This window comes from Mercenaria mercenaria, chromosome 17 (genome assembly GCF_021730395.1).
Source record: "Mercenaria mercenaria strain notata chromosome 17, MADL_Memer_1, whole genome shotgun sequence".
Lineage (NCBI taxonomy): Eukaryota > Metazoa > Mollusca > Bivalvia > Venerida > Veneridae > Mercenaria > Mercenaria mercenaria.
This window is the reverse complement of record NC_069377.1, coordinates 65566417-65589340: the sequence shown is the minus strand read 5'-3', so window position 1 is coordinate 65589340 and position 22924 is coordinate 65566417. Positions and strand designations below refer to the sequence as shown.

At 38.0% G+C, this 22924-nt stretch overlaps 1 protein-coding gene across 4 annotated transcripts in view; it reads left to right on the top strand.

Moving 5' to 3' along the window:
- Positions 1 to 17441, top strand: part of LOC123536432 (tRNA (cytosine(38)-C(5))-methyltransferase-like) — a 33121-nt gene extending 15680 nt beyond the window's left edge. For all 4 annotated transcript variants that reach the window (XM_045319621.2, XM_053528452.1, XM_045319622.2 and 1 more), the window contains exons 6-9: positions 3119 to 3693; positions 9639 to 9696; positions 11387 to 11543; positions 17313 to 17441. In XM_045319621.2, coding sequence (XP_045175556.2) covers positions 3119 to 3693; positions 9639 to 9696; positions 11387 to 11543; positions 17313 to 17413 — 891 coding nt within the window. In that variant the 3' untranslated portion in view covers positions 17414 to 17441. The remainder of the gene's footprint in view (positions 1 to 3118; positions 3694 to 9638; positions 9697 to 11386; positions 11544 to 17312) is intronic.
- The last annotated feature ends 5483 nt before the right edge of the window (positions 17442 to 22924 follow it).

The window sequence follows — 22924 nt, the reverse complement described above, 5'->3', positions numbered from 1 at the left end:
ATCTGTCTTATGTTGAAATCTTCCAGCAGGCTTGTGAAAGACAGTTGGTTCTACCAGAAGGCTTGTGAAAGGTAGTTGGTTCTACCAGCAGGCTTGTGAAAAAAGGCAGGTGGTTCTACCAGCAGGCTTGTGAAAGGCAAATGGTTGCTCTACCAGCAGGCTTGTGAAAGGCAAGTAGTTCTACCAGCAGGCTTTTGAAAGGCAAGTGGTTCTACCAGCAGGCTTGTGAAAAGCAAGTGGTTCTACCAGCAGGCTTGTGAAAGGCAAGTGGTTTTACCAGCAGCTTGTGAAAAGCAAGTGGTTCTACCAGCAGGCTTGTGAAAGGCAGGTGGTTCTACCAGCAGGCTTATGAAAAGCAAGTGGTTCTACCAGAAGGTTTATTAAAGGCAAGTGGTTCTACCAGCAGGCTTGTGAAAAGCAAGTGGTTCTACCAGCAGGCTTGTGAAAGGCAGGTGGTTCTACCAGCAGGCTTGTGAAAAGCAAGTGGTTCTGTCAGCAGGCTTGTGAAAAGCAAGTGGTTCTACCAGCAGGCTTGTGAAAAGCAAATGGTTCTACCAGCAGGCTTGTGAAAAGCAAGTGGTTCTACCAGCAGGCTTGTGAAAAGCAAGTGGTTCTATCAGCAGGCTTGTGAAAAGCAAGTGGTTCTACCAGCAGGCTTGTGAAATGCAAATGGTTCAATCAGCAGGCTTGTGAAAAGCAAATGGTTCTATCAGCAGGCTTGTGAAAAGCAGGTAGTTCTACCAGCAGGCTTGTGAAAAGCTACCAGCAGGCTTGTGAAATTGGGTCTATCAGCAGGCTTGTGAAAAGCAAGTGGTTCTACCAGCAGGCTTGTGAAAAGCAGGTGTTTCTTCCAGTAGGCATGTGAAAGGCAGGTGTTTCTACCAGCAGGCTTGTGAGAGGCAGGTGTTTCTACCAGAAGGCTTAAGAAAAGCAAATGGGTCTATCAGCAGGCTTGTGAAAGGCAGGTGGTTCTAGCCAGCAGGCTTGTGAAAAGCCAAGTGGTTCTAGTCACAGCTTATATGAAAGGCAGTGTTTATCAGAGGATTGGTGAAAATGCAAGTGGTTCTATCAGCAGGCTTGTGAAAAGCAAATGGTCTAACCAGCAGCTTGGAAAGCAGTGTTCTACGCAGGCTTTTTGAAAGCAAGTGGTTTCTATCAGCAGGCTGTGAAAGCAGTGGTCTGCACAGCCACAGGCTTGTAAAAGAAATGCTTCTATGCAGGCTTGTGAAAGCAAGTGGTTCTACCAGCAGGCTTGTGAAAGGCAGGTGTTTCCACCAGCAGTCTTGTGAAAGGCAGGTGTTTCTACCAGCAGGCTTGTGAAAAGCAAATGGTTCTATCAGCAGGCTTGTTAAAAGCAAGTGGTTCTACCAGCAGGCTTGTGAAAGGCAGGTGGCTCTGCCAGCAGGCTTGTGAAAGATGCAGGCTTTTAAAGGGCAGGTGGTTCTTTCAACAGGCATATGAAAGGCATGTGTTTTTACCAGAAGGATTGTTAAATGCAGGTGGTTCTATCAGCAGGCATGTGAAAGGCATGTGGCTATACCAGCAGGCATGGATCTTCTAGCAGGCTTTTGAAAGGCAGGTGTTTCTACCACCAGGCTGGTGAAAGGCAGTGTCTGCCACCAAGCTGCACAGGCCTAGAATAAAAGTCTTTCATTTGGAAACTGTGTTAGTTAGTCCCCTTAGAATTTTATCTACTACATGGAAAGTATATGGAGAGCTATCATACTCAACCTGGTATCATTGTCTGCATTGGCATATGTTCCTTGTCCTCACCTTGGTTAATGTTTTGATGCACTTTCTCTTTATCCCTGTAATTACTTGATGAATTTGCTTCAATATTAAAACAGTTATTTCTCATCATCTCTCACAGCATTATGGCACAAGAGCCACAACTGTCTCACCAATATTTCATGAAGTATCCCCCATTTTATTTACAATTCAGGTTTAAAGTTTTGATGTCCTTTCTTTCTATCTCAATTTTTATGAAATGGATTTGATTTTGATTCAGACTTAAAATAGTTCCACAATAACCCATATGAAATTACTCAAGGTCCACAGCTCTGACACCAATTTTTCATGAATTATGCCCCCATTTTTCTTAGAATTTTATGGGTTTTTTGATGCATATTTACTAGATCTCTCTAATTACAGAAGGGATTTGATTAAAACTTTAAACTTTATTGTTTCACATCATCACCCATATCATATGACAGAAGGCACATTACTCACACACCAATATTTCACGAATTATGCCCTGGTGAAAGGCAGGTTCTGCCACCAAGCTGCACAGGCCTAGAATAAAAGTCGTTCATTTGGAAATTGTGTTAGTTAGCATCCTTAGAATTTTATGTTAATTTTGAAGCATTTTCACTATATCTTTGTATTACTTAATAAACTCAAAGTTAAAATAGTTCTTCCACCTCATTATTCTCATCATATGATACAAGGTCCATAACTCCAGTGCAAATATTTCGTGAATTATGTCCCCTTTTTACATAGAATTTCAGTTTGATTTTAAAGCTTTGTCACCATATCTTTTTTGTTACTAAATGAATTAGACTCAAACTTAAAATGGGTATTCCACTTCATTACCCATGTCATATGACCATAACTCTAGCATCACTATGTTATGAATTTCAAGTTCATGTTGTGATGCACTTTTACTCGTTACTTTATAGATTTAGTTATTCCGTATGATTAGCCACTTGATACGACACATTCTGTATTACTCTTGCAGACATTTTCCAGTATTAATAATAAATTATGTCCCTTTCGTAATTAGTTAATGTTTTGATACACTTTACATCTATCTCTGTTATTATTAATTACATTTGTCACATACTCATTTCTCACTCTTATCATATGATAATAATGTCTTGATAGATATGTTTGAAAGGTAGCATGCTATTCTTCTGGCAGCTCTTGTTAATTCATTTAAGTGCAGTATTACTCTTGTCATACTCATTTGATTAAAAACAAAAATGCAGGTTACCAGCTAATAGGCTTAAATAAGTTTTTAAAATTCTGTTACTTTGATCAGTTTGCACATATTTTAAAACTTTGTGCATAATTGAGTGATCTTCTCTCCTGCTTAGCTTCAAATTGTTATGTTTTTCAGATAATGGTCAAATTAAATTGCCCACAAGACTGGCTTACATATAAATTAAAATCTGAGGCTGAGACACAGTCCGAGCAACTGAAAAGGGAAGGTCACAGCTTCATCTGCAGACGGCACAGTGAAGTGAAAAGTGAAAACAGTGTTACACAGACTGGGACTGGTGCTACAAGTCAGCATTCTGTCTGTAAAAGAACAAATGAAGACAGTGCTGAAAACTTGAACTGTAAACGACAAAAACAGGATGTAGGTAGTAATGTTATAAGTAATGCAGCTAAGGGAGACAATCTTGATTGTGAAAGTTTTGATAAAGAAGCCAGTGATAAACAGAAACATATTGGTTTCTGTTTGCAGAATTCAGATTGCCTGGAGAATTATGGAGAAAATATGCGACAGTCATTGACGGAGGACCAGGCAGATTATGGGCTATGTCTAAAGCTACACCATTTTCTTGAAGATAAATTTGACAGTCAAGATTTGTTTAAAGAATATTTAATTACAGAAAAAGATCTGAAGAGATTTATGGTGATGGATATAGTAAATCCATGTTCTCGGAAGACATGCTGTTTTACAAAGAGGTATGCTCTCATTTACAAAATTTTATTTTACCTATTCATTTAACCTACTTGGTTAGCTTAGTAGGCAGGGCACACCCTACATATCAGGAGGTTGTGAGTTCCATCCCCAGGTGAGATGTTTGTTCACAGAAGACAATGTACCAAAAGTCATTAATTATGTCCACCTTTGATGCATGAAAAGAACTTGTAAGTTACATGCTAAGTATTTGTCATTAGTGGTACAGAATTCAGGAACACTGATCACCATTACATAGAGGATCTTACACAAGTGACTTGAGTTGAATAAATTCATGAGAAACGTGAGGCTCTGCTGAGAATTTTATTTTTTTTTGTGCCCCCATCAAAATTATAGGGGCCCTTATTCATCAATCCGAAATTGTGTCGTGCATATCAAAAGAAGTATTTAACCCAGAATCATGAAACCTCAAAGGATAGTTTTTCAGCATGTGAAGTTGTGCACCTGGTGTTGTAATTGGGGTCTCACCCAGCCAGACCAGAGTTATGGTCCTTGACTTAGTCAAAAATATACATAAAAAGGGCCTAAAAGTTTGTGTCGCATGTTTCTCAAAAAGTATTTGACCATAACAGGAATATTATTCAGCATTTGAAGTTGTGCACCTTGAGGATTTTGTTAGAGATTTCATTCAGCCAGAGCAGAGTTATGGCCCTTGACTTAGTCAAACATATGCATAAAAGGGCATAAAAGTTTGTGTCGCACATATCTTAAAACATACATGACCTAGAGTCATGAAACATAATAGGAATATTATTCAACATGTGAAGTTGTGCACAGGTCTGATGTTTTGTTTGGGATTTCGGACCAGAGTTATGGACCTAAATGTATAAAGGGCAAGTTTGTGTGATATTTATCTCAAGATGTATTAGACTTAGGGTCATAAGACATCAGGAGATTGTTATATAGCGTCAGAGATTATGCAACTGCTTTTTTGTTCGGGATTTTACTAGGCCAGACCAGAGTTATGGTCCTTCACGATAATGTGAAACACATAAAGTGTTTGAAAGTTTATGTTGCATATAACTGTGTAGGAATATTATTGAGCATGTGAATTTATGCGCCTAAGTTGGTTGTTGTGCCCCCACCCCTATTTCCAGAGTTATGGCGCCCTGAAATGGTAAAAAATACACATTTTCACCTTGTGACACTCCTAACTCAAAAGTATTTCATATAAATTGATTAAACCTTGCATGAGTCTTTATTATACGCCCGAAGGGACGTATTATGTTATGACGCTGGTGTCCGTCTGTCCGTTAGCAATTTCCTGTCCGCTTGTAACTCTTGAACCCCTTGAAGGATTTCAAGGAAACTTGACACAAATGTTCACCACACCCAGACTACATGCAGAGCGCATGTTCTGGACGTCTCGCTTCAAGGTCAAGGTCACACTTAGGAGTCAAAGGTCATATCAGTTTGTTTCGTGTCCGCTCTGTAACTCTTGAACCCCTTGAAGGATTTCAAAGAAACTTTGCAGAAATGTTCACCACATTGCAACGATGTGCAGAGCGCATGTTCCGGATGACTCGCTTCAAGGTCAAGGTCACACTTAAGGGTCAAAGGTCATATATGACTTTGCTTTGTGTATATTGCTCTGCATTGCAGTGCTCTTGTTTTTATTTGGCAGATCTCTTTTTTTGTACTTAAAATAATTTTTTTTTGAATTACTTCCCTTTTATGTTACAATAAATAGCTTATTTTGAAACTTTTTTATTATTGGCCGTAGGGAAAAACCGAGACCACTTTTCTGTGGTACAACATGGATGGTACCTCCAATTTTAAGGTGTATTTTTACATACCTGTACCTGATAATGATTTTTTTGTAGACTTCGAATTTTTTTTTTGTGGACTTAGATTTTTTTTTTGAAGTTTTCCTTTTGTTGTTCCAGTCCTTTGGGGCTTCAACAGTCAAGTTCTCCCATCCTATGATGTAAGCCTTCGGGCGTATATTGCCCCGCTTGGCGGCGCTCTTGTCATGATATGAACTTGTGCACCTCCTATTTTTTGACTGCCTCCACCCCCTATTTCCAGAGTTATTGCCCCTGAAATAGTCAGAAATGCACATTTTCACCTTGTGACACACCTAGCTCAAAAAGTATATGATGAAAATGGATGAAAACAAACTTGCATGAGTCTTTATCATGATATAAACTTGCACACCTCTTATTTTTTGGCTGGCTTCACCCCCTATTTTTTAAGTTATGGCCCCTATAGTCAAAAATGCACATTTTTACCTAATAATGTGCCTAGCTCAAAAAATATTTGATGTAAATTCATAAAACCTTGCTTGAGTCATTATCATGGTGTGACCTTGCACACTTGGCATTCTTCTTGGGAATCTTAGTGCTTATTACAGAGTTATGGCCCTTGAAATAGCCAAAATAGTTGATTTTTTGTTTGTGATGCTCATAGCTCAAAAGGTATATGGCCTAGAATAATGTATCCTTTTCATAAAATGTTTGTTGAGACTATACCCCCTTAAGACTGCAAACATTTGAATTATTGCCCCTTCTTTGTGACAAATGTATCAGTGGGGGCACACCCTGTGTCCTACAGACATATTCTAGTTTTCATGTTGCTCTGCGAGGCCAGAGTTATGGTCCTTGACTTAGTCAGAAATATGCATTTAAGGGCATAAAAGTTTTTGTCCCATATACTTCAAAATGTACTTGACCTAGAATCGTGATACATTAGAGGATTGTTATACAGAATGTGAAGTTGTGCACCAGGTGTTCTGTTTAGGATTTCACTCAGCTAGACCAGAGTTATGATCCTTGAGTTAGTGAAAAATACACATAAAGTGCTTAGAAATTTGTGTTGCATATCTCTTAAAAAATATTTCCTCTAGAGTTAAGAAACTATGTGCAGTAACAGGAAGTGGGGCATCTGTGTCCTATGGACACATTTAGTTATTTAAATACTTTAGTTTCAGTTTGGAAAGACACAGATGTTAGATTCTTTTAATCAGATATCAGGTTTTCTGCATAGACATGGAAATTAGCATGATACTAAAAATACATAATGACATATCATGCCAACGGCATCAGACGTTATAATGAAGAAGCTGTTGAAAAATGTTGTTAAAAATCCAAGTTAGTAAAGTCTGTTTATTAATGGAACTTTTCACATTCCGAAAAGGATGCATAAGGGGCTTGACCTACAAACTTTAAATGAAATTTGCTCATGGGCAATGGGTCAGCTAAGTGACAATACTAAACAAAGTTTCTGCTCAAAGTTTACCTATGACCCTCAAATTTGGCAGGCACATTACCAATAGGCAGTGGAAGACCTCTGTTCATGTTGAGGTCATTGAGTCAAAAGTCGAGGTCTCAATGACTGTTAATACAAAGAAAACATTGCCACACAGTTTTGAGATTGCCTTGACCTACATTGCTTAATTATGGCGGGCACATTACCCTTGGGCAGTGCTTGACCCATATTTATAGAGTGAAATCTGCTTAATATGTCAGAGGTCAAGATCACAGTGACTGTTATTATAAAAATCTTTTCTGCACAGGTGACCTTTTGCCAGATGGCTAAGATTGCTGACTTCCAATCATTTGCCACTGATTATTTTGTTTGTTTTGGGTTTAATGCCATTTTTCAACAGTATTTCAGGTATGTAATGGTGGGCAGTTAACCTAACCAGTGTTCCTGGATTCTGTACCAGTACAAACCTGTCCTCTGCAAGTTACTGGCAACTTCCCCACATGAATCAGAGGTGGAGGACGAATGATATTAGACACAATATCTTTTATCAAATTATCACAGAGAACATACACCAAGCCAGCGAATGGAACTCTCAACCCCACGATCCATGCCACTGATCAATATAAGCTTGAAACCTCACTTGGGATATAGAAGTCTCCATGTGTGGAAGCCATCCAGCTGGCTTGTTGAAGGGTGGTGGTTCTATCCAGGTGCTTGCCCAAGTCTTCCTCCACCATTAAAGCTGGGAAAAGTCACCATATGACCTTAAGTTGTGTTGGTGTGACTCAAAACACAAAAGAAACAAAAAAATTCTTTCAGCATGTTTAGAATACCTTCACCTACAGTCCTTTACCTGTCAGATATATTGTCCATGGACAATGGATGAACCATATTATTAATTTTGAGTTTAGTTGGTCAGAGATGAAAATCACACTGATTGTTAGTACGAAAATTGTTCCTTAATATTTTAAGAATGATTTGACCAAGTTGTTCAAATGGTTCTGGTTCATTCAACATATGGGTCTTTTTGGTTAGAAATAGGTTTTCAGCTATCAGACTTTAAAAATCTTTCTCTCTAGAGCTTTGATATTTGCCTTGTGATATAAGGGTGTGACTCTCTACCATAATTGTCCAAATTATTGCCCTAAGGTAAAAAATGTCCATGCCCCTGTGCGTGACATATACTTACTGTAGGCATATATTTATAAGAAACTTTGAAAGTGCTCATGGTGAGAAATTGTGATCACGCTGTGTCCAGCGTCCGCTGTGCATGCGTCCCTCCGTCCGTCAAGTCGTTGGTCTGTCGTCAACAATTGTATTTAAACGACATCTCCTCCAAAAGCACTGAATGGATTTTGAAGAAACTTGGCCACAATGTTCCTTGTGCGGTTCTCTACCAAAGTTATTCAAATGGTTCTGCTTAGTTGCACATAGGGGCTGCCAGAGCTGAAAATAGAAAAAACTTCAAACAACATCTCCTTCTAAACCGATGGTTCGATTTTTAAAATAATTTCAGACAAATGGTCCTTATGTCACCCTCTACCAAGATTATTCAAATTATTCCAATTTGTCAAAAAATATGGCCGCCAGGAGGCGTGGTCACTTTTCCTGATATGTATATAGGGAAACTTCAAAAATATTCTTGTGTGAAACTGCTAGCCCGATTATAAAATAATTTAACAAAAATGGTCCTTATGTGACCCTCTACCAAGATTTTCTAATTATTCGGATTCGTCAAAAAACATGGCGGCCAGGGGGCGTGGTCTTTTTTCCCTATATATATATAAATATATAGTGGAAATTAAAAAAATCTTGTGTGAAACTGCTGGCCTGATTTTAAAATAATTTTGCACAATTGGTTCATGCGTGACCCTTTACCAAGATTATTGAAATTATACTTATTCGTCAAAAAACATGGCTGCCAGGGGGCGTGGTCACTTTTCCCTATATGTTTATAGTAGAAATTTTAAAAATCTTCTTGTGTGAAACTGCTGGCCCTTGTGTGACCTTCATGGCCGCCAGAGGGCGTGGTCGCTTTTCATCAACACATCTCTTCCAAAACCACTAAATGGATTTCGATGAAACTTTACACAAATGATCTCTGGGTAGCCCTCTTTTAAAGTTGTTCAAATGGTTCTGGTTCATTCAACATATGGGTCTTTTTGGTTAGAAATAGGTTTTCAGCTATCAGACTTTAAAAATCTTTCTCTCTAGAGCTTTGATATTTGGCTTGTGATATAAGGGTGTGACTCTCTACCCTAATTGTCCAAATTATTGCCCTAAGGTAAAAAATGTCCATGCCCCTTTGCGTGACATATACTTACTGTAGGCATATATATATAAGAAACTTTGAAAATCTTCTTCTCTGAATCAATAATAGGTAGAGTCTTGATATTTGGCTGTGATATCAGAGTTGTACTGTCTACCATAATTGTTCAGATTATTCAAAAATGTGTGTGACATGTATGTAATATGCTTTTATTAGGCTAACATAAAAGAAATCTAACTTTATACTTGTACCAGTACGTTACATAAACACACTTGAAGCCTTGTACACAGGTGAGCGCTTTAGGGTCAATGACCCTCTTGTTGTTGTAAATGAACAACATGATTTTTGTTGTAAATCGGTGATAGTCTATTGGTCTTTAAGCTGTTGTATTGACCAAAGGCCACCTTGGATTTATTGCAGGCCATTGTGAAATTAACGTTGTCAATATTTCAGGTATGGACATTATATAGATGGAGCTGGCTCCTTGGTGCAGATGTCAACAGATATACAGGTAGGGGGTGGCCACACAATTTAAACTGCTATTTTGAGCCTCTTTTGCTGAGGAGACAAGATTGCTGTTTTAAAATAACCTTTCTCTCACAATTTCTAACCATGCTAGATGGAAGCCAATCGGCTTGCTTACAGAAGGTCTGTGGAGCAGACTCCTGTTTGTGCCAGAAATAATGCATGCAGGGTCATTTTTGGTCTTCACCATTAAAAGCTGGAATGTTGCAATATGACAGAACAAAATGATATTTGTTGTTAGGGTCAAAATCTAGGTTATTAGATCAAATCATAGAAGAGTCTTACTAACACTTCAAAGGTCTACCTGATCAATGTGAAATGTAGTCAGAATGTTTGTCTCCATGTTTAGAATAGGGTCATCTGGATGAGATCTTAGATAAAACCTTGTTATCATTGTGGACCACATTTTTACCAGATCTACATGAAACCTAGTCAGACTGTTTGTCATTGTGAAATCTAGTGAAGATTAAAACTTGGTCATATGGGATCTAAAACAAGGTCACTAGGTTGAATCATAGATAAACTTTATTAATACACAAGATACCCCTTTAATCTTTACATTATCTAAGCCATTTAACCTTCAGTCTGCTGGCAGCAAGCGATTCTGCATTTGCGACCAGTGCAGACCAAGGTCGGCCTGTATGTCCGTGCAGGCTGATCATGGCCTGCATTGTTCGCTATTCAGTCAGACAATTTTCAGTGAACACCCCTTAATACTAAATGGTATTGCCCGAATTGAATAATGGACCAGCTGGGCGGACAGAGACAATTGAGATAAAACACCTTGCCTGAGGACATACCACAACGGAAGTAGCAAGGAATCAAAGCTTCATTGCTACCACTCAAACCTTGTAGGACTGAAATTTTGATAGCAAATTTTACTAGAACTTCAAAATTAAATTCCAGTTGACACTGTCCATCAGTACGGAATACTCATTGAGAATACAATGTAGTTATTACCGTAATGTTTAATTTTAAACATGCAGTTTAGATATAAATGGCAAAGTTTAATTATCAATCTCAGCTGAAACTGAAAATGTTTAGTGAAGATTAGGCCTGATGTGAATCATCCATAATTTTACTTTATTGGGTCCAGTTATAGAAAACTTTGAAACTTTAGAAATCACATTTTTGACTGAATATTCTTGAAACTTTCATTTTCCTTGTACTCGAGTGAGCAACTTGGCCCTCATATTTATATTTACGATTTTGTTATCTCTCTGACTTGCATCCTTTAACTGATCCATTTTGGCATACTTTAGAATTTATAAATTTTTTAAGTGACCTAATTGTCCAGTAACTTGGGTTGTTGAAACAATGAACATCCTAACATCTGGTCCCAATACATACATTCAGTTAGTAATTAACATCTGGAAAATTTGGATGCTGTTATACTGTGAAATGGATAATGATTGTTATGGACTAACTTTTGTGAGTCAAACCACCAGACTCAAACCCAGCAAACATTCATTTAATTTTCAACAGTTAAAATCTGTGAATTTGTATCCCCAGGGAATAGCTATTTTGACGAAACCCACGAAAGTTCGATCAAGTTCTTGAAATTAAATGATTTCACAATTTCTTATATTAAGCATGACCAGTCAAGCAATGGGATTGCTGTGTATAGTTTAATGTGTTTTGACTGTAATAATAATTATGTTATTGCATAATTTCAGTGTATAAATGAAGCATCAAAGTTGAAATGCAAAACCAGTTTGGAACAAAACAGGGACCAGTGGAAAGATGAAGAATTTGAAATTGTTAGATGTTTAAAGCTACGATATTTCACACCTAGAGAAATAGCCAATATATTATGTTTTCCAGCAAGTTTCAGTAAGTACTTATATATGCAGAAAGGCCTGTATTGATGTATAGGCAGGATGGGACCACTAGAGCTAAAAGGAGAAATACTTTTAAACAACTTCTTCTTATGAATAGATCTTCATCAAACTTGGTCTGTTGCATATTTGTAAAGTCCTCCTCCAAACTAATACAAATGGGAGCACTTGGCCTTTTTTTGGCTGCTAGAGCTAAAAATAGAAGTACATTTTTAACAACTTGTAATGCACTGCTTGATGTATCTTCATCAAATTTGATATTACGTAGCATCACTATAAGGTCTTCTCTTAAATTTTTATGCAAATGGAGGTGTTGGGGCCCTTTTAGGGACACCTAGAGTTTAATAGAGAGATACATTTAAACAACTTCTCATGAACTGTTTGATTGATCTTCCTCAGATTTTATATGTAGCAAGGGCCACTTCAAAATTTGTATACATAAATGAAGGGAATTGGCACCTTTTAGTGACCACTAAGGGTTAGAATAGAAATACTGTTAAATGACTTCTTCTTATGAACCTTTTGATGGATCTTTATCAGACATGCTCTTTAGTATTGTTATTAGGTTCTCTCCCAATTTTTTTATATGCCCAAAGGATTATGTTATGACACCAGTGTCCGTCTGTCTGTTCGTCCATTAGCAATTTTGTGTCTGCTCTGTAATTCTTGAACTCCTTGAAGGATTTCAAAGAAACTTGACACAAATGTTCATCCCATCAAGACGACCTGCAGAGCACATGTTTTGGATGGCTCGCTTCAAGGTCAAGGTCACACTTAGGGGTCAAAGATCATATGACTTTGTTTAGTGTCCGCTCTGTAACTCTTGAACTGCTTGGAGGATTTTAAAGAAACTTTGTACAAATACCTTCAGTCGTATATTGATCCGCATTGCGGTGCTCTTGTTTTTAGTAGTGAGCACAGTCAAGTACCACAAAAAATATTTTCACTATTAGGTCAGCTTCTTTCACAAAATTATGGTCAATGTTTTGTTGTGGTCAACAGCTGTGCCTATATTGAAAATTTCACTAAAACAAAATTAGGTTAAAAACTGAAGATTTCCCATTCCCAGTGTTAAATGTATTTCATTTACATCATATATTACCTTCAGTGATGAATAAATTGTAAAGCATTGCATGCATTTCGATGAAACTTACTTCTTGATGAAGAAGATTTGGAATTTACTCCAATATTTAGAGAATTTTAGTTTTAAGGCCATTTTTGAGCAAAAGTGAATCTTATGTTGAAATTTAGGCATAAGGCCCCGTTTAGAGTCCACTATGGCTAAACATGTATCTTTAAACAACTTCTTTTTGTGAGCTGCTTGATGCACCATAATCACATTCGGTCTTTAAATAGCATCATTGAAGGTTTCTCTCCTAAATTTGTTCAATAGGGGCATTTTGCCCCTTTAAGGGGATGTTAGATGAGCCTTAAAATAATTTCTTCTCATGAACTGCTTGGTGAATCTTCGTAGCATCATTGTAAGTTTTTCTACCAATTTTTTCACATGGTGGCACTTGGCCTCATTTAGGGGTCACAAGTTTACATTTAATACAGTTGTTACCATGTATGATTCAGTGTGTCATACATACATTTAAGTTCAAACACTCAAGGTCAGCTGAGAAACTTGGGATCACTATGACACTCTTGTTATTTTAGTAAGCTCATTTTTTTGTCGTATTTTGGGAATGCCTCATACAATGATGACATCTTTCTTGTTTATTGAATTATATCCCTTCTTATGAATTAACAATATTACAGCTACATCATTCTGTACCTTATTATGTCCGTAACTTCTACAGATAGCTGCTACAGTTTCAGTCCGGTTTAGATTGACTTGATAGAAATCATAAGCATCAGTTGGACATTGTGCATATAGTCAAGATTATTTGTGTCCGATTATTGTTTTCTGGTATTGGCACATTTTTAGCTCACTTGAGCCAAAGGCTCATGGTGAGCTTTTGCGACCGCTCAATGTCCGTCGTGTGTCGTCCATCGTGCGTCCGTCAACATTTTCAAAAAAAATCTTTTCCTTGAAAACCTATGGGCAGAATTACACCAAACTTCATAGGAGTGATCCTTTGGTGGTCCCCTTTCAAAATTGTTCAAAGAATTGAATTCCATGCATAACTGTGGTTGCCATGGCAACCGAAAGGAAAAACTTAAAAAAAATCTTCTTGTCCAAAACCGCAAGGCCTAGAGCCTTGATATTTGGCATGTGACATCATCTAATGGTCCTCTAAGAAGATTGTTCGAATTATGCCCCAGGGGTGAAAAGAGGTCCCGCCCCGGGGGTCCCAAGTTTTGCATAGACTTATATAGGAAAAAACTTTAAAAATCTTCTTGTCTAAAACCACAAAACCTAGGCCTTTGATATTTGGTATGTAGCATTGCCTTGTTGTCCTCTACCAAAATTATTCAAATTAATACCATGGGGTGAAAAGAGGACCTGCCCCGGGAGTCTCAAGTTTTATATAGACTTATATAGGAATTTTTTTTAAAAATCTAGTCTGAAACTGCAAGGCCTAGGCTTTTGATATTTGGTATGTTGCATTGCCTTGTGGTCCTCTACTAAAATTGTTCAAATTATTACCCTGGGGTGAAAAGAGGCCCTGCTCCGGGGGTCTCAAGTTTTACATAGACTTATATAGGAAAAAACTTTAAAAATCTTCTTGCCTGAAACTGCAAGGCCTAGGCTTTTGATATTTGGTATGTTGCATTGCCTTGTAGTCCTCTACCAAAATTGTTCGAATTATTACCCTGGGGTGAAAAGAGGCCCTGCCCAGGGGGTCTGAAGTTTTACATAGACTTATATAGGAAAAAACTTTAAAAATCTTCTTGCATGAAACTGCAAGGCCTAGGCTTTTGATATTTGGTATGTTGCATTGCCTTGTAGTCCTCTACCAAAATTGTTCAAATTATACCCCTGGGGTGAAAAGAGGCCCTGCCCTGGGGGTCCCAAGTGAGGAAAAAAATTAAAAATCTTCTTGCCCTAAAGTTCAAGGCCTTTGATATTTGGTGTGTAGCATTGCCTAGTGGATCTCTTATAAGATTGTTCAAATTATACCCTTGGGGTGAAAAGAGGCCCCGCCCTGGAGTCACTTGTTATATAGGAAAAAGTACTTAAAAATTATTAGATCATAGTTCCTAGACTGCTTAATTATAATTACCTGATGACCTCAAGTGATTAGGGGTCACATGACTGTGATCTTGACCTACTGACCTACTTTCTTATTTTTAAGATACAGCCTTGAAATTTGGATGACATGTAAAGTTTTGCACACTGATCTTAAAACTGACTTTCAGTGACCATGAATGTGACCTACTGAACTACTTTCTTTATATTTTAGCATCAGTTTGACATTTGAAACATACAGCTTATATTACTCAGGTGAGCGATCCGGAGTCATCATGACCCTCTTGATTGTACTTGAGAGCATTTTTCACAGGGTCATACAGTGGTGGCGTAATTTATGTTCTTGTCCAAATCAGATTTTGTATTGTGGCTAAATTTTTGTAAACTTGTGTATACCTAAGTTATTAGTAAACAGGTGGAATATTGACAGTGATTTCAAAAGACGGTCCCCAAGAATTGTATATTAAGTGCAAGTTTATATATTATCAATCTTGAGAACTACAATGTTACTAGTTTGATACATGTGAATGGCTGACATAGACTTTAGGTATATGATTCTGTTTAGAAAAGTTAAGCTTTTAAAATGTTGGTAAATATCTAAATTGTGACAGGATGGTGATGTTGGTTGCAAATATCTTTTGTTTTAGTAAATTCAACAATTTAATATTGAAGAATTATGTAGTGGGTATTTTGAAATGGGCATCAAGTTCTGTTCAATCAAGCTAGCCTGTATGAAATGAATTAGTAGTATTTTATTTTTAACCAGGTTTTCGTTGAGTTATTAGATTGGGGTATGTCGTTCGTCGGGCGGGCAGCGTCAAACTGGTGTTTCCGGTCAATAACTTTTGTTTCGGTAAAGATATTTGAATAAAACTTGGTATGTATGTAGCTTATATCAAGACAAAGGCTGGGATTGATTTTGGGGTTTCTGGAGTCAAGGTCCAGGTCACTGTTACTTAAAATAGAAAAAGGTTTTCCGGTCAATAACTTAACTTAGGAATGAGCTATCATGATGAAACTTGGTGTATAGAAAACTTATATAAAGTTGTAGCTTGGGATTGATTTTGGGGTTTCTGGGATCAAGGTCAAGGTCATTGTTACTAAAAATAGGGTTAGGGTTAGGGTTAGGTTAGGGTTAGGGTTTATGCTTTAAAGTGGTGAACTGTGATTCAGTATACTTTTCAGCTCACCTGAGCACAAAGTGCTCAGGGTGAGGTATTGTGATCGCTCACCGTCCGGCGTCCGGCCGTGCGTGCGTCCACACTTTCCTTTAAACAACATCTCCTCCTAAACCAACAGGGCAATTTTGATGAAACTTCACAGGGATGTTCCTTGGATGGTCTTCTTTAAAAATTGTTCAAAGAATTGAATTCCGTACAGAATTCGAGTTGCCATGGCAACCAAGAGGAAAAACTTTAAAAATCTTCTTCTCAAAAATCAGAAGCCCTAGAGCTTAGATATTTGGTGTGAAGCATTGCCTAGTGGACCTCTATCACATCTGTTCAAATCATGACCCCAGGGTCAAAATTGACCCCGCCCCAGGGGTCACTTGATTTTACATAGGAAAATCTTAAAAAATCTTAACAAAAACCAGGAGACCTAGAGCTTAGATATTTGACATGTAGCATTGCCTAGTGGACCTCTACTAAAATTGTTCAAATCATACCCCGGGGTCAAAATTGACCTCACCCCAGGGGTCAATTGATTTTACATAGGAAAATCTTAAAAAAATTTCTAAAAATAAACCAGAAGGCCTAGAGCTTAGATATTTCACATGTAGCATTGCCTAGTGGACCTGTACAAAATTTGTTCAAATCATGAACCCCGGGGTCAAAATTGACCCCGCCCCAGGGGTCACTTGATTTTACATAGGAAAATCTTCAAAAAATTTCTAAAAATAAACCAGAAGGCCTAGATCTTAGATATTTGACATGTAGCATTGCCTAGTAGACTTCTGCAAAATTTGTTCAAATCATACCCCCGGGGTCACTTGATTGTACATAGAAAAATCTTCAAAATAAACCAGAAGGCCTAGAGCTTAGATATTTCATTTGTAGCATTGCCTAGTGGACCTCTACAAAATTTGTTCAAATCATGACCCCCGTGGTTAAAATTGACCCCACCCGAGGGGTCACTTGGTTTTATTTAGGAAAATCTTCAAAAAATTTCTAAAAATAAACCAGAAGGCATAGAGCTTAGATATTTCACATGTAGCATTGCCTAGTGGACCTCTACAGATTTGTTCAAACCATGACCCCCAGGGTCAAAATTGACCCCACCCCAGGGGTCACTTGATTTTACATAGGAAAATCTTCAAAAATTTTCTAAAAATAAACCAGAAGGCCTAGATCTTAGATATTTGACATGTAGCATTGCCTAATAGACTTCTACAAAATTTGTTCAAATTATGACCTCCGGGGTCAAATTGACCCCACCCCATGGGGTTACTTGTTTAGCTTTAGCGAAGAATTTTTTTCAAGAAAGCAATTAAATTCAGGTGAGCGATATAGGGCCATCATGGCCCTCTTGTTTATTCTTATTAAAAGTGTTGAAAACCTGGTTTCGTGGCATTGCAGCGTTTCTTGTTATACTAATTAAAATATTAATTTGAAATTCATTTAATTTCAGGTTTTCCAGAAGGTTTAACAAACAGACAGAAGTATATGTTGCTTGGCAACAGTCTAAATGTCCATATAGTCTCTGTTCTTCTCAGAATGTTGACCTCATGAATTGATGAATAAATTGTGTTTTACGAAACTTTCTGATTTGTGATTTTATGCCCATTCAATTTCTGTGTCAGGGGTAAAATGTAATACTCTGGCACCCTATGTTCTTGAGTGCCCCCCACCTAACCTAACCTAACTAAGAGGCCTGTACTGGTTCTTCCCAGGAAAGACTGCTTCGCATGTGTCGGTGCTATACAACGAGCACGTTAAAGAACCAGACTGTATTCGCAAAGAGCTAGGCTAAGTTAGCTGGACTGGCCTGTATCTAAAAAGGATTTCTCTCTATCTGTTCTAGGGGCTTTATCTCACTCTGTCCCTCTGGTCAGATCGCTCTGTGTCTGTACTAGTAGAGGATGAATTTTGCACCCTGTATAGCTGCGTTTGCTATGTGTAAAGCACCTTTGAACGTGTTTATCATGAAAAGGACGCTATATAAATCAGGTTTAATAATAATGATAATAAGAGGTTAATATACGGCTTGGTTGTGCCTTCTTGCCATAATGGCACACCTAGTGTCATAATTGCACGAGGGCCATTATGAAACTAGGTGTGCCATTATGGCTAGAATGTAAACACCGGCAGTTATTGACCTTAGCTCACCTGAGCACAAAGTGCTCATGGTGAGGTATTGTGATCATGCTGTGTCCGGCGTCCGTCGTCAACATTTGTGTTTAAACGACATCTCCTCCAAACCCAATGAATGGATGTTGATGACACTTGGCCATGATGCTCCTTGTGTGGCCCTCTACCAAAGTTGATCAAACGGTTCCGCTTGGTTGCACATATGGGCTGCCAGAGCTAAAAATAGAAAAAACTTCAAACGACATCTCCTCCTAAACCGATGGTCTGATTTTGAAATAATTTCACACAAATGGTCCTTATGTCACCCTCTACAAAGATTGTTCAAATTATACCAATTCGTCAAAAAACATGGCTGCTGGAGGGCGGGGTCACTTTTCCCAATATGTATATAGTGGAAACTTAAAAAATTTTCTTGTATGAAACTGCTTATCCAATTTTAGAATAATTTTACACAAATGGTCCTTGTGTGACCCTCTACCAAGATTGTTCAAATTATTTTGATTCATCAAAAAACATGGCCACCAGAGGGCGTGGTCACTTTTCCCTATATGTATGTAGTGGAAACTTTAAAAATCTTCGTGTGAAACTGCTTGCTCGATTTTAGAATAATTTTACACAAATGGTCCTTGTGTGACCCTCTACCAAGATTGTTCAAATTATTTTGATTTGTCAAAAAACATGGCCGCCAGAGGGCGTGGTCACTTTTCCCTATATGTATATAGTGGAAACTTTAAAAATCTTCTTGTTTGAAACTGCAAGCCCGATTTCAAAATAATTTTACACAAATGGTTCTTGTGTGACCCTCTGCCAAGATTGTTCAAATTATTCCGATTCGTCAAAAAACATGGCTGCCAGGGGGCATGGTCACTTTTCTTCTCTGAATCAATAATAGCTAGAGCCTTGATATTTGGCGTGTGATATCAGATTTGTAATGTCTACCATAATTGTTAAAATTATTGCCCTAGGTTCAAAAGTGTGTGTGTGACATGTATATAATATAGGCTAACACAGAAGAAACCTAACTCTGTACTTAAACAAACACACTTGAAGCCTTGTACACAGGTGAGTGCTTTAGGGTCAATGACCCTCTTGTTATTTTATACCTTCGCTTCATATTTATCTTGGTGTTTTCATTTTTATTTACGTATTTTCCACAAATTAATAAGCATCATTTGTATTGCTTTTAGCTCATCTGAGCCAAAGGCTCATGTTGAGCTTTTGTGACCGTTCAATGTCCGTCTTGTGACATGTGTCGTGTGTCGTCCGTCCGTCAACATTTTCTAAAAAAATTTCTTCTTGAAAACCACTGGGCAGAATTACTCCAAACTTCTTAGGAATGATCATTAGGTGGCCCCCTTTCAAAATTATTCAAAGAATTGAATTCTATGCAGAACTCTGGTTGCCATGGCAACCGAAAGGAAAAACTTTAAAAATCTTCTTGTCCAAAACCACAGGGCCTAGGGCTTTGATATCTGGTGTGTAGCATCATCTAGTGGTCCTCTACCAAAATTATTCAAATTATCCCCCTAGGGTCAAATATGGCCCCGCCCCAGGGGTCCCAAGTTTTACATAGACTATAGGGAAAAAGGTTTAAAAAGTCTTTTTGTCTGAAACCACAACACTTAGACCTTTGATATTTGGCTTTTAGCATTGTCTTATGATCCTCAACCAAAATTGTTCAATTGTACCCCTGGGGTGAAAAAAGGCCCTGCCCTGGGGTCCCAAGTTTTATATAGACTTATATAGGAAAAAGCTTTAAAAGTCTTCTTGTCTGAAACCATACGACCTAGGCTTTTGATATTTGGTATGATGCATTGTCTTGTAGTCCTCTACCAAAATTGGTCAAATTATGCCCCTGGGATTAAAAGAGGCCCTGCCCTGGGGTCACTTAGTTATTATGTGAGTTATATAGGAAAAAATACTTAAAAAATCATTTGATCCTATTTCCAAGACTGTTCAATTATAATTACCTGATGACCCCAAGTAATATGATGTCACTTGACTGTGACCTTGATCTACTGACCTACTTTCTTGTTTTTTAAGATACAGCCTTGAAATTTTGATGACATACACAGTTTTGCACACCAGTTGTAAAACTGATCGAATTTCATTGACCATGAATGTGACCTACTGACTTTTAATATTTTATCATCAGTTTGACATTTGAAACATGTAGCTCATATTACTCAGGTGAGCGATCCAGTGTCATCATGACCTTCTTGTTTCAACAATACCATCATTATTTGACAATCGATCTGAAAAATATTCAGCAACCCATCACCCGCCATAATGACGTTGCTTCATGACGTCAACGTCAGAATGTGCTGGCGTTCCGGTTACCCGGGGCTATTTCGATTATGGCGCGTGAGGCACACTGCGCCATTATGGATCCATGGTGACCGTAATGGCCGTTTTTAACGGCTTTTTATGCCGCCAAAGGGAGGCATATAGTTTTTGAACCGTCTTTCTGTCGGTCTGTCAGTCTGTCCGCAATTTTCGTGTCCGGTCCATATCTTTGTCATCGATGGATGGATTTTCAAATAACTTGGCATGAATGTGTACCACAGTAAGACGACGTGTCGCGCGCAAGATCCAGGTCCGTAGCTCAAAGATCAAGGTCACACTTAGACGTTAAAGGTCATTTTTCATGATAGTGCATTCGTGTCCGGTCCATATCTTTGTCATCGATGGATGGATTTTCAAATAACTTGGCATGAATGTGTACCACAGTAAGACGACGTGTCGCGCGCAAGATCCAGGTCCGTAGCTCAAAGGTCAAGGTCACACTTAGACGTTAAAGGTCATTTTTCATGATAGTGCATTCGTGTCCGGTCCATATCTTTGTCATCCATGGATGGATTTTCAAATAACTTGGCATGAATGTGTACCACAGTAAGACGACGTGTCGCGCGCAAGCAAGACCCAGGCCCGTAGCTCAAAGGTCAAGGTCACACTTAGACGTTAAAGGTCATATTTCATGATAGTGCATTGATGGGCGTGTCCTGTCCATATCTTTGTCATTCATGCATGGATTTTCAAATTATTAGGCATGAATGTGAACCACAGTAAGACGATGTGTCGCGCGCAAGACCCAGGTCTGTCGATCAATGGTCCTAAACTCTAACATCGGCCATAACTATTCATTCAAAGTGCCATCGGGGGCATGTGTCATCCTATGGAGACAGCTCTTGTTTGTAATATATAGGTATAAAATAATTATTATAAGTGGTATGTAAGATTTAATTCTCTTAAAGGGTCAGGTCTCCACAATATGAACCTGCAGTTTCGAAGCGTTATGTCTCTGTATTAAACTTAAAAGGGTCTTGTCCCCATAGCGACAGTGGACTTTAAAGGGGTTTGTCTCTATATAGGCAATTTAAGATATGAGAGGGACATCCACAGAATACTAAAGCAACAATACCATAAAACAGTGTTATTTAAATTAACTGTTATAGAGTTTGAAACGAAGTTCAGCTAAGTACCATTTACTTGATTGTATAAATTTTATATATTACACTGCACTGCATGACTTATAGTAGATAGCTTTTCTATTAAATCAAACCAGTGATTTGTGTGCAAGTTTGCAAATTTACACTTGCATCTTCCATTCATATAACTGAATAACTTACAACATAAGGCTGTAGTAGATAAGGTCGAAGGTGGCCCCGGTGCCCGAGTGGTTAAGGTCTCTGACTTCAAATCACTTGCCCCTCACCGATATGGGTTCGAGCCTCACTCGGGGCGTTGAATTCTTCATGTGAGGAAGCCATCCAGCTGGCTTATGGAAGGTAGGTGGTTCTACCCAGGTGCCCGCACGTGATGAAATAATGCACGGAGGGGCACCTGGGGTCCTCCTTCACCATCAAATATGACCTAAATTGTGTCGATGCGACGTTAAACCTAATTAATCAAACGCTTTGCAATAATCAACAAAAGCATGAACAGTTTCTTATTACTAGCAACTAAAGATTTCAAGGAGAATATATAGTCAACAGTACTAAAATACTTTCTTAACCCAACTTGCTTTTCACATATTATCAGTCTGTAAAAAGTATTTTATCAGATTCTATACTTTTAATCTAATGTCCAGTAAAGACGTAAACAATTTAGCCAAAGCAACTTAATATCGTAATAACTCTATTAATATCTGGATCATTTACATTGCCTATACTTTTATTCAATGGTAAAATAATACCCTTACCCCGAACGTCTGGAAAAGATGACTTGTTACTTTTTAGCTCCACTATTCGGAGAATAAGGGGGGGGGGGGGGGCTATTCTTCTCGCCCCGGCGTCGGCGTGACCTTTCTTGGTTAAAGTTTTTCGGCAATCTTTGTTTTTCTGTCATATCTTTGTTACTATTGCTTATATCCTATTGTAAGTTCACATAAACATTGTCCAGCATACAAACAAAGTATATGCAGGGGCTGGGCCCTAATACCCAAGGTCAAGGTCACAAAGGTGTTATACTTTGGTTATTTTTAAGGTTAAAGTTTTTCGGCAACCTTTGTGTTTCTGTCATATCTTTGTTACTATTGCTTATATCTTACTGTAAGTTCACATAAACATTGTCCAGTATACAAAGTATGTGCAGGCGCTGGGCCCATTATACCCAAGGTCAAGTTCACAAAGTTTTTATACTTGGAATTATTTTCGTGTTAAATTTTTTCGAAAGCTTCGTTTATAGACATATCTTTGGTACCTTGAAAGATAATCGTTGAAATTAAAATTATTTATTTATAATCATCATCTGCATGTGTGGTTACAATTCCCATAACTCTAATTGTATTTTTTGGCAGAATTATGCCCCTTTCATACTTAAAGTTTTTTGGAAATCTTCGCTTTCTTGTTATAACTTTAGTACAATATAAGATAAAGACTTGAAACTTAAAATGTATCTTTATCATCATCATCTGCATGTGTGATAACAATC